Genomic DNA, 12,272 nt, shown 5'->3' with positions numbered 1-12,272 from the left:
AGTTTTGTTTATTTTTAATTTGTTTTTTAAGACAATGCCAGTTAGACAACATTCCGAACTTTTCCCACACAGTAGGCTTCTTCATTCAATACAGAAAATAGGCAGGAACAGTAGAGATGTGAAGCATTAATCAGTCCATCACCCTTAGCGAGAATTTGGGGTTGTCAGTCCTCGCCTGGAGAATTATTTCCCAAGTCGGGAACTACTGATGGACTAAACATCGTTTTCACATCTCTACTGCCTCCTTTTATTTTCTGTATTAATAAAAGCCTGTTAGGCAAACGTTGGGAAAAAGTTGTTAACTTTTATATGTGTCTTACCAAACAACCTGTCGGATTGATACCATTTGATGTTCATTTTTGAACTTACTCAAAATTAATATTTCTATTTTGGTCTTTTAGGTATTTTTCAGAAAAATAAAATCATCTCAATTTCCATAATATGACTTCCATTCATAAAATGAGCCCGGAAAACTAAATTAAACCCATAAATATCAAAATACACTGCAAATTCGTTTTTAAAAAGGAAAAAACAGGGGGTTTTTTTTTCTCATTATAAAAGTTGCGGGATTTCTTTATACGGGCAATACCAAAAGACCCATTATTTTATATGGGGACCGCTTTTTCTCACAGTTTTGAAGGTTAAAATTTTATGTGTACTAGTACAGCACCAACCCTGGCATCCAAGCGTTAAACTAAAACCCCGAAAGGGGTTAAAACAGTACCCAAGACGGATGTCAGTCTGGGAGGGGGGGACCCGCCAGGATGTCCCCCAAACCAGGAGTCGGGGCGGCGCCCCAAGTCGGGGGCGCCAACCAGGTAGGGCCAACCGGGAGCCGGGGGGGCCCCGGGGCCCAAACCCAGATCAGGGCGCCCAAAAAGGGGGAAAGGGGCCCAACCGGGGAACGGCGCCCCGGAGTCAGGGCCCCCAACCCAGACCCGGGGGGGCGCCCAACCCAAGTTGGGGCGGCCCAACCAATCGGGGCGCCCAACCGGGGACGGGGGGCCCCCAACCGGGAGTCTGGGGCGGCGCCAACCGGGGTCTGGGGGCCCCAAAGGGGCGGGCGCCCCCAACCAAGTCTGGGGCGAAACCCAAGGGCGGGGGCGAACCGGGGAGTCTGGGGGGCCCAACCGGAGTCTGGGGGGGCCAACCAGGAGTCTGGGGGGGCGCCAACCAGGAGTCTGGGGGGGCCCCAAACCAGAGTCGGGGGCCCCCGGGAGTCGGGGGGGCGGTCCCCCCAGGGTCTGGGGCGCCCAACCAGGAGCCCGCGGGCCCCCAACCGGAGTCTGGGGGGCGCCCCGGGAGTCGGGGGGCGGGCCCCCAGGTCTGGGGCCCAACCAAGCCGGGGCGGCACCCAACCAGGAGTCTGGGGGGCCAACCAAGTCGGGGGCAGCCCCACCAGGAGTCGGGGGCCCCCAACCAGAGTCGGGGGCGGCCCAACCAAGGGGGCGCCCAAAGCGGGGGCGCCCAACCGGGAGTCGGGGGGCGCCCCGGGAGTCTGGGGGGCGCCCACCCGGGGCGCCAACCGGGGAGCGGGGCGCCCAAACCAAGTCTGGGCGGGCCAAAGAGTCGGGGCGCCCAAACCAGGAGCCTGGGGGGGGCCCAAGTCTGGGGGGGGGCCCAACCAAGAGTCGGGCGCCCCCCGCCAGGAGTCGGGGGCCCAATCGGGAGTTGGGACAGTGAAGAAAAAGAACCAAACGGGGATGGGGGGCCCCCGATGCAGTAAAGACGGGGGGAAGGGGGGCGGGGCTGGAGCAGTGAGGGGAGCCCAAAGCTGGGGATGTCGTCAGGATAGCCCCCCAGGATGTTTCAGTAAAGGATGGGGCCCCGCCGGGATGTCTGTCCTGATGGGGGGGCCCCCAAGGGATTCTGTCATAGATGGGGATCCCTTTAAGCCAGGATGTTGGGGGAGGGGGGCCCCAATCAAGAATATGATCGGACAGGGACCTAATCTAGTATCAGTTTAACCTTTTCATGGCCCCTTAACTTGTTCTGGGGTAAAAAATTTTTAAAAAAAAAATTTTTTTTAAAAACAAAGAAATTTTTTCCATCATAAGCCCCAAAAAGCAAAATTTGAGGGGGAAACTAGGAATTATGCCTGGGAAATTAGAAATTTTAAATGTTTCATGGCAATTTCCCCACTTTAAACCCTTTTTTGGTAAATTTCCAATGTACCAGCGACAAAACATAACTATTTCAGAACCCATTTTTCTATTAAATGATACAAGAGAATTTTAAATTTCAAATACCCAAAAAAAGTGTCAAAAATTAAATTTTCAAAACCAAAGAGATTCCAATAGGCCCAAAAAAAAGAAAACATTCCAAACCCAAAAAATAACATTTTTTCTGTTTTAGTCATGTCCCCAGGCCCCCTTTTTTTTTTTCTTTTTTTCCATTTTGTTTTTCCCCAAAAAAAAAAAAAAATAGAAATATCGTTATGAACTACTATCGGAGAAATGGTATAAAAAATAAAACATAGTGAAAGAAAGTTATACTCACCAGTTTAACAATGCGGACGATTTTTTATTTTGAACACTCAATTGAATTTTTCTACTTTGAGCTCAATTTCGTATTTTTCTTTGGGGAAACAATCAAAATCATCTAAATTTTATAATATGACCCTTATAAAATGAGCCCGGGAAAAAGTTTTAACTAAAAATATTAAAATACACCAAAAAGCTGAAAGGGAAAAAACAGTGTATTTTTTTCTCATTATGCACGTGGTTGGGGTTTTTTTTAACGCATTCCCAAAAGCCCCATTTTTATTGATGGCTTTTCCCTAGATTTAAGGTGCTAGAATTTATGGTTAGTCACAACAACCCGGGACCCGCCGATGCGACCAACCTAAAAGGGGTTAAAAAAAACCCCAAGACGGGATGTCATCTGGGAGGGGATCCAAGCCCCAATGTTTCCCCAACCCAGAGTCAGGGCCCCAACCAGGAGTCAGGGGGCCCAACCAGATCGGGGCGCGCCAACCAGGGCGGGGCGCGCCAACCAGGAGTGGGGGCGCCCAAACCAGGAGTCTGGGCGCCCCAACCCAGGAGTCTGGGGCCCCAAACCGGGAGTCTGGGGGGGGCGCCAACCGGGAGTCTGGGGGGGCCCAACCGGGGTTGGGGGGCGGCGCCCAAGTCGGGGCGCCCAAACGGGACCCGGGGCGCCCAACCAAGTCGGGGCGCCCAACAGCCGGGGCGCCAACCGGGAGCGGGGGGGGCGCCAACCAGATCTGGGGGGCCCAAACCCAGGATTGGGGCGCCCAACCAAAATTGGGGGCGCCCAACAAGCGGGGCGGCCCCCAACCAATCGGGGGCGCCCCCAACCCAGGAGTCGGGGCCCCAAACCGGGGCTGGGCGCGCCAACCGGGGTCGGGCGGCCCAACCCAAAAAGTCGGGGGGCGCCAACCCGGGAGTCTGGGGGCCCCAAACAAGCCGGCCCCCAACCCAGAGTCGGGGGGGGCCCAACCAGGAGTCTGGGGCGCCCCAACCAGGTCTGGGGCGCCCAACCAGGGGGGGGGCCCACCAGGATCTGGGGGGGGCGCCACCAGGAGTCTGGGGGCGCCAACCAGGAGTCGGGGGCGGCCCAACCGGGAGTCTGGGGGGGTCCCAAACCGGGAGTCTAGGGGTGCCCAACAGGTGGATGGCCAATCAAAGTTGGGGACAGTAAAAAGACAGAACGCAATCTGGGAGGGAGGGTTTGGGATGTCAGTCAGGACGGGGGGGGGGAAGCTAGATGTCAGTTAGTGATCGACCCTGCAGATGTCAGTCATGACTGGAGACCCCAAGACGGGATGTCAGTCGGGGAGGGGGGCCCCCTAAGCCAGGATGTCTGCAAGTGGGGATGCCCCAAGATGTCAGTCGGGGACAAGGGGGCCTCCCGGGGATGTCGTCGGGGAGGGACCCAACGGATATCAGTGTAAAGGGGGTCCCCCTAACCCAAATATGTCAGTTTAAAAAGTCCCAAGACGGGATGTCAGTCTGGGCTCGGGTCCCCATGCCTCAGTGTCAGTCGGGGCTTTGGGGCCCTGCTACGATGTGGTCTAGGGCTGGTCCCCACCCAAATGTCAGTCTGGGGGGCCCCCGCCCGATGCTCTGGGGGGTGTTCACCGCGAATCAGTCTTGGGCAGCAGTCCCTTACCCTGACCAGGCATCTTTATCAAAAAATAAATTTTTTTGGGTTTTATTATTAAAGTTTGGGAAAATTACGAAACTTTTATTTACAATTTTCAGAGGATGGGTTAAAAAAAAAAAAAAAAGAAACTGTCTCTCCTCTAATAAAAAAATACCAACAGCAAGTTACATTAAAAATAAATCATTAACCCTTTTACTTTTCCCCAAAAAACGCCTTAAAACCTGTGTTTCTAAAATCTCAAAAATTTAGCGGCCAAATCAAGGGGCTGGTGGCCCACATGTAGAGAATGGGTCTGTGTGGTCAGGGACCATATTAAAAAAACCTGCATTATACAATGATGGGGAAAAAAAAACGGGATTTTTTATAATTTATGTTTTATTCTTTTTCTTTTCCATTTGATAGAATGGGAAAAAGAGTTGATTTTTATTGGGTTTTTTTTGAAAAAAACCCTTGAAATGGGCTCAAAGTAGGGGGAAAAGTGCTTTCCCATGTTCGTAAAATATGATGTCCTTGTCCCAAAAAACCCAAATAGCCCTTCTAATAGAGGGATGAAAGGGTTTACAATTTAAAATTAAAAATTGCAGAGTTCCCTAATAGTAAATTATTTTTTTGAATAAAAATTAAAAAAAAACAGAGTAATATCAGAGGGGCTAAATGGATGAACAAAGAAATTTATTTTAAGAAGAATGTCCCCTTGTTTTTTTCTGAAACCCCATTTTAAAATTGGGATATTTTTTTTTTGTGGATGGCAAAACAAACTGACTACGTTATTGGGATAGTTGAAATCGTAAATGGGGAGTTTTCTTTCTCAATTCATAGAAATGACCTGAAATAGCTAGAGTTTGTTTTGGAAAAAGGGAAATTGCCAAAAAAAGGGCTGGGGCAAAATTTCCACAAAAATCGCTGAGGGCACTAATTCGGGGTTATTCCCGAATTTTCATCAATTTTTTTTTTTGGTTCATTAATTGGGAAAAAATTCTTATTTCATAAAATTTTTGTTTTTTTTTTAAAAAATTTACACCCAAAAACACCCAGGATTTGGGGTTTGGGAAAAAAGGCTAATGGGAATTTGATTAATGGATCTGAAGTCTGATGTATAAAAATTAAACATGCCACAGACAGTACTTTGTCAAATTATAAAAAGAAAATGTTTTCTTAGAAATTTAAAAAAATTTTAAAGTATCTGTATACAGTATAAAATGTAATTTAAAAATTATAATTTTAAACAGTTAACAAAAGATACATTAAATTTTAAAAGAAAACTGTAATCTCTAAATGTATGGAAAAGAGGGCCGACTGTGCTTAATGATAAAGGTTAACACCCCTACCATTATACAGATTAATGAAAACAAGGATACAATATAAAACAGATAAAGTGACAAAAACACATATCTTTATTGGCAGTTTCACACCTGTCAGAGGCCTTTATTAGATTGGGGGAAGCCTGCTGAGCATGTGAAATATTACAGCAGACCAGCAGACCCACCCAAGTGCTCCTTCATCATGATGAAATGCTATAATAAGGTAGACTACCTTTATGAAAAATGTCTCTTGCTTCCTCTAAAAAAATTTTTGGTGACAATTAAATATACTTCTTACCGTGCAGTATCTAAATGAACAATGTGGTATAGTTTTTGACTGTGGAATTGAGGCTTAAGCTAGTACAGTATGTTAATTTTCCATTTATTTGATCTAATTCTAGCTTTGTGCTCAGATAGCAGGTAGACTGGTCGATTGTCCAATGCTGTCTCCAGATTCACTACCACTGAGCTACATTCCACTAATGATTTACTGAAATTTAAATTATACTAAACAGTATTACTGTATACATTAACAGTAAGGGTACACTGTTTTAACCCTTTCAGTGTTTCAGCCGTACTAGTACGGCTTACAAGCCAGGGTTTTTGATGTACTAGTACGCCTAAATTCTAGCGCCCTCAAATCTAGCGAGAGAAAGCTGGTAGGCCTACATATGAAAGAATGGGTCTATGTGGTTAGAGTGTGTGGTATAAAAAAATCCTGCAGCACACAGTGCATAATGAGAAAAAAAAGACTGACCATTTTTTTGGATTAAAACAGCGAATTTGCACTGTATTTTCATATGGTATTTATTGTTGTATTCTAGTTTTCCTGGTCTCATTTTATAGAATGGAAGACATACTACAGAAATTGAGATGATTTTGACTGGTTTTACAAAGAAAAGTACCTTGAAATTGAGCTCAAAGTAGCAGAAATGTTCGATTTTTACCAAAGTTCAAAAGTAAACAAATCATGCTATGCGTCCAATACACGTCAACTGGTGAGTCTAATATTCTTTCACAAGTACGCTGATATTATTTATACCATTTCTACACCAATGCAGTAGTCTGCATAACAGTAAATCTTCTATTTTTTTGTGAGAATAAAAATTCAAAGTGGAAAGCAAAAGAATGTAAGGGGTGCATGGGGGACGTGACTAATGAACAGAGGAAATGTTATTTTAGTGCCAGGAATGTCTTTCTTGTTTATTCTGAGCCCTATTCTGAAACTGGCATCTTTTGAAATTTGTGTGAAATTGGCAAAATTGCTAAATTCTGACCACTGTATTGGATAGTTGAAATGGGTGGTTTCTTGTACTCATTTGATAGGAAAAATGGAGTTCTAGCGAAATAGTTATGATTTTTGTCAACAAGTACACTGGAATTGGCCGAAAATAGGGCTTAAAGTGGGGAAAATCGTTGATGCGTAAACATCGTTGAGGCCACTAACTTCGCGAGAGCATAATTCCGTAAGTTTTCCATCAAATTTCATACTTTTGGAGTCAATATGATCAGGAAAAGATTCTCTATCTTTTCATAAGGAAAAATAAATTTTTTTTTTTTAAATTTGGCCGACCCTGAGAACAAGTTTCTGAGAGGACCTGTCGACCCTGAAAGGGTTAAAATACTGAATTTTGACCAATCTATAAAAAGCATCAATAAAAGATTAAGAGCTAAATTACTATAACTATGTATCAAAACCATAATAAATAACTTTTGAGTTAAGGTGCCAGGTCAAGCCCAGGTTTTTTTAAACTAAAAAATGAGGCCTGGGTGGGTTAAGTGGATAGCTACCAGTTGAGATACCCACTTCCATTACACAATTTACTTTTTGTCAGAAAATTTTGAAGAATTATGTTCTTCCTTATCATGTTTTAGTTATTCACCCGCTGCTTTCAGAGTCCAAGCTTAACTACATATATACTAGATTTTCTTTGAATTTACAAAGTATTTCTAAATTTATCAAATGGAAACAAGATTTTATATAGAAGTGTTGACAGGCAATCCAATGTATTTCCCCATACTTAGTAACAGAATAAAAATCTCTTACCAAAATACGGTATTATGCACATGTGAAAAAAACATTAAGTATAATAATAATTTTTTAGAATTCAAATATCACTTACTAATCCATCAGCCTCTACAAGATGATCATAGGTGAGTACAAGTGCTTGTCCAAGGTCTACCCATGAAAGCTTTGACATGGGTTTTCTTAGCCGTTGCAGCTGGAAGGGGGATGGAGGTCGTAGAGTTTTACTTGGAGGACGTAATGATTCACAAGTTGCTATAAATTTCTCTCCTTTGGTTTTGTCATAATCAACCACTTTGAAGAGAACCGAGCTGTAAAAATAGTACATTGTCTATGTGATATAACGGAGGTGTTTACAGAACTGTATACGCATACAGCATTGCAAAGTGCACATAATACCGGGCGAATGTTTCTAAAACTATTCCTTTAAATTGATTATGATTAGTTTTTAGGGAATGCATAATTTTACGATATAAGATAAGGGTAAATAACATGAATTTGCCTTTTAATCTAACTTCCTATTTCCATATGAAAATTTCACCTCCTTGCTTGCAAATATTAAAATTCAGTTTTTTTTATTAATAAAAAAAAATTCTTGAATATTATATAGTAAAATATAATATCCATGCTAGTTAATAATAATACTAATAAATTATCAGGGCCTAATAGTCAGTGGTGTTTGGAAAGCACTGCTTTTCCTTAAAAAAAAAAAAAACTTTAATGTTTCAGTGAATTTAAGACCTGGTTTAATAAGAGGAAGAATTTGACACTTGAACATTTTTTTTTATTGCACAATATATTATTTTAAGCTATTTATCAGGTAGTAGGTTGGTAGACAGCAACCACCCAGGGAGGTACTACCGTCCTGCCAAGTGAGTGTAAAACGAAAGCCTGTAATTGTTTTACATGATGGGAGGATTGCTGGTGTCTTTTGTCTGTCTCATAAATATGCAAGATTACAGGCATGTCTTGCTACTTCTACTTACACTTAGGTCACACTACACATACATGTACACATTTATTTATACACACTCATCTGAGTTTTCTTTGATTTTATCTTAATAGTTCTTGGTCTTATTACTTTTCCTTTTATATCCATGGGGAAGTGGAATAAGAATCATTCCTCCGTAAGCCATGCGTGTTGTAAAAGTCAACTAAAATGCCGGGAACAATGGGCTAGTAACCCCTTTTCCTGTAAAGATTACTAAAAAGAATAAGAAGAAAATTGTCAAAGTGGGAAGTCTGAATGTGAGTGGATGTTGTGCAAATGATAAGAAAGAGATGATTGTCGATGTTATGAATGAGAAGAAACTGGATGTCCTGGCTTTAAGTGAAACAAAGCTGAAGGGGGTGGGAGAGTTTCAATGGAGAGGAATAAATGGGATTAGGTCAGGGGTTTCAAATAGAGTTAGAGCTAAAGAAGGAGTAGCAATAATGTTGAAGGATAAGCTATGGCAGGAAAAGAGGGACTACAAATGTATAAATTCAAGGATTATGTGGAGTAAAATAAAGATTGGATGTGAAAAGTGGGTTATAGTAAGCGTGTATGCACCTGGAGAAGAGAGAAGTGTAGAGGAGAGAGAGAGATTTTGGGAAATGTTGAGTGAATGCGTGGGGAGTTTTGAATCAAGTGTGAGAGTAATGGTGGTTGGGGATTTCAATGCTAAAGTGGGTAAAAATGTTATGGAGGGAGTAGTAGGTAAATTTGGGGTGCCAGGGGTAAATGTAAATGAGGAGCCTTTAATTGAGCTATGTGTAGAAAGAAATTTGGTAATAAGTAATACATATTTTATGAAAAAGAGGATAAATAAATTTACAAGGTATGATGTAGCACGTAATGAAAGTAGTTTGTTAGATTATGTATTGGTGGATAAAAGGTTGATGGGCAGGCTCCAGGATGTACATGTTTATAGAGGGGCAACTGATATATCGGATCATTATTTAGTTGTAGCTACAGTTAGAGTAAGAGGTAGATGGGAAAAGAGGAAGGTGGCAACAACAAGTAAGAGGGAGGTGAAAATGTATAAACTAAGGGAGGAGGAAGTTCGGGCGAGATATAAGCGACTATTGGCAGAAAGGTGGGCTAGTGCAAAGATGAGTAGTGGGGGGGTTGAAGAGGGTTGGAATAGTTTTAAAAATGCAGTATTAGAATGTGGGGCAGAAGTTTGTGGTTATAGGAGGGTGGGGGCAGGAGGAAAGAGGAGTGATTGGTGGAATGATGAAGTAAAGGGTGTGATAAAAGAGAAAAAGGTAGCTTATGAGAGGTTTTTACAAAGCAGAAGTGTTATAAGAAGAGCAGAGTATATGGAGAGTAAGAGAAAGGTGAAGAGAGTGGTGAGAGAGTGCAAAAGGAGAGAAGATCATAGAGTGAGAGAGGCACTGTCAAGAAATTTTAATGAAAATAAGACAAAAATTTGGAGTGAGTTAAACAAGTTAAGAAAGCCTAGGGAAAGTATGGATTTGTCAGTTAAAAACAGAGTAGGGGAGTTAGTAGATGGGGAGAGGGAGGTATTAGGTAGATGGCGAGAATATTTTGAGGAACTTTTAAATGTTAAGGAAGAAAGGGAGGCGGTAATTTCATGCACTGGCCAGGGAGGTATACCATCTTTTAAGAGTGAAGAAGAGCAGAATGTAAGTGTGGTGGAGGTACATGAGGCATTACATAGAATGAAAGGGGGTAAAGCAGCTGGAACTGATGGGATCATGACAGAAATGTTAAAAGCAGGGGGGGATATAGTGTTGGAGTGGTTGTTACTTTTGTTTAATAAATGTATGAAAGAGGGGAAGGTACCTAGGGATTGGCGGAGAGCATGTATAGTCCCTTTATATAAAGGGAAAGGGGACAAAAGAGATTGTAAAAATTATAGAGGAATAAGTTTACCGAGTATACCAGGAAAAGTATACGGTAGGGTTATAATTGAAAGAATTAGAGGCAAGACAGAATGTAGGATTGCGGATGAGCAGGGAGGCTTCAGAGTGGGTAGGGGATGTGTAGATCAAGTGTTTACATTGAAGCATATATGTGAACAGTATTTAGATAAAGGTAGGGAAGTTTTTATTGCATTTATGGATTTAGAAAAGGCATATGATAGAGTGGATAGAGGAGCAATGTGGCAGATGTTGCAAGTATATGGAATAGGTGGTAAGTTACTAAATGCTGTAAAGAGCTTTTATGAGGATAGTGAGGCTCAGGTTAGGGTGTGTAGAAGAGAGGGAGAATACTTCCCGGTAAAAGTAGGTCTTAGACAGGGATGTGTAATGTCACCATGGTTGTTTAATATATTTATAGATGGGGTTGTAAAAGAAGTAAATGCTAGGGTGTTCGGGAGAGGGGTGGGATTAAATTATGGGGAATCAAATTCAAAATGGGAATTGACACAGTTACTTTTTGCTGATGATACTGTGCTAATGGGAGATTCTAAAGAAAAATTGCAAAGGTTAGTGGATGAGTTTGAGAATGTGTATAAAGGTAGAAAGTTGAAAGTGAACATAGAAAAGAGTAAGGTGATGAGGGTATCAAATGATTTAGATAAAGAAAAATTGGATATCAAATTGGGGAGGAGGAGTATGGAAGAAGTGAATGTTTTCAGACACTTGGGAGTTGACTTGTCGGCAGATGGATTTATGAAGGATGAGGTTAATCATAGAATTGATGAGGGAAAAAAGGTGAGTGATGCGTTGAGGTATATGTGGAGTCAAAAAACGTTATCTATGGAGGCAAAGAAGGGAATGTATGAAAGTATAGTAGTACCAACACTCTTATATGGATGTGAAGCTTGGGTGGTAAATGCAGCAGTGAGGAGACGGTTGGAGGCAGTGGAGATGTCCTGTCTAAGGGCAATGTGTGGTGTAAATATTATGCAGAAAATTCGGAGTGTGGAAATTAGGAGAAGGTGTGTTAACCCTTTCAGGGTCCAAGGCCCAAATCTGGAGTCACGCACGCACCAGTGTCCAAGAATTTTCAAAAAAAAAATTTGTTATTTTTTCTTATGAAATCGTAGAGAATCTTTTTGTGAAGGTAATAAAACAAAAAGTACGAAATTTGGTGGAAAATTGACGAAATTATGCTCTCGCGAATTTTGATGTGTCAGCGATATTTACGAATCGGCGATTTTGCCGACTTTGACTCCCATTTTAGGCCAATTACATTATTCCAATCAACCAAATTCTTAGCTATTTCACTAGTATTACTTCTATTCTATCGATTGAGCACAAGAAATCGCCAAGTCAACTGTTTCAACTACAAAATAAAGTGATTGGAAATTGTTAATTTGGCCAATTTAACACAAAGTTTAAAATATTCCAATTTCAAAATAGGGTCCAGAATGAACAATGTAGGCATTCCTGGCACTAAACTAACATTTCCTCTGTTCATTAGTTATGTTTTGAGGCTTTACAAATAAATTCCATTTTGATTTTTTATTCACATAATGAATTTTTATTCACACCAAAAAATAGAAGATTTACTGTTATGCAATACTGTAATAATTGTATAAATATCATCACCATATTTGTGAATGTATATTAGACCCACCAGCTGACATGTATTAGAAGTGTGAGGTCGTTTGTTTACTCTTGAATATCGGCAAAAATTTAACATTTCTGCTACTTTGAGCTCAGTTTCAAGCCATTTCCAGTGCTAAAACCAATCAAAATCATCTCTATTTCTGTAATATGTCTTCCATTCTATCAAATGAGACCAAGAAATCGCAAATACAACTATAAAAAACATACAAAAAAACACTGCAAAGTTGCTGTTTTAATCGAAAAATCATGATTTCATTTTTTTTTCTCTCATTATACACAGTGTGCTGCAGGAT

General features: G+C 41.7%; 1 protein-coding gene across 6 annotated transcripts in view; it reads right to left on the bottom strand.

Annotated features, from left to right (window-relative positions):
* Positions 1–12,272, bottom strand: part of LOC128700354 (calcineurin-binding protein cabin-1) — a 65,247-nt gene that overhangs the window by 38,129 nt on the left and 14,846 nt on the right. For 5 of the 6 annotated variants that reach the window (XM_053793488.2, XM_053793493.2, XM_053793489.2 and 2 more), the window contains one exon: positions 7,550–7,763. The exons of the other annotated variant lie outside the window; for it this stretch is intronic. In XM_053793488.2, the coding sequence (XP_053649463.1) occupies positions 7,550–7,763 (214 nt within the window). The remainder of the gene's footprint in view (positions 1–7,549; positions 7,764–12,272) is intronic. 6 annotated transcript variants of the gene reach the window in all.

This window comes from Cherax quadricarinatus, chromosome 71 (genome assembly GCF_038502225.1).
Source record: "Cherax quadricarinatus isolate ZL_2023a chromosome 71, ASM3850222v1, whole genome shotgun sequence".
NCBI classification, from domain to species: Eukaryota; Metazoa; Arthropoda; class Malacostraca; order Decapoda; family Parastacidae; genus Cherax; species Cherax quadricarinatus.
Note: the sequence above shows the minus strand (reverse complement) of the source record. Positions and strands in the feature narration are given on the sequence as shown.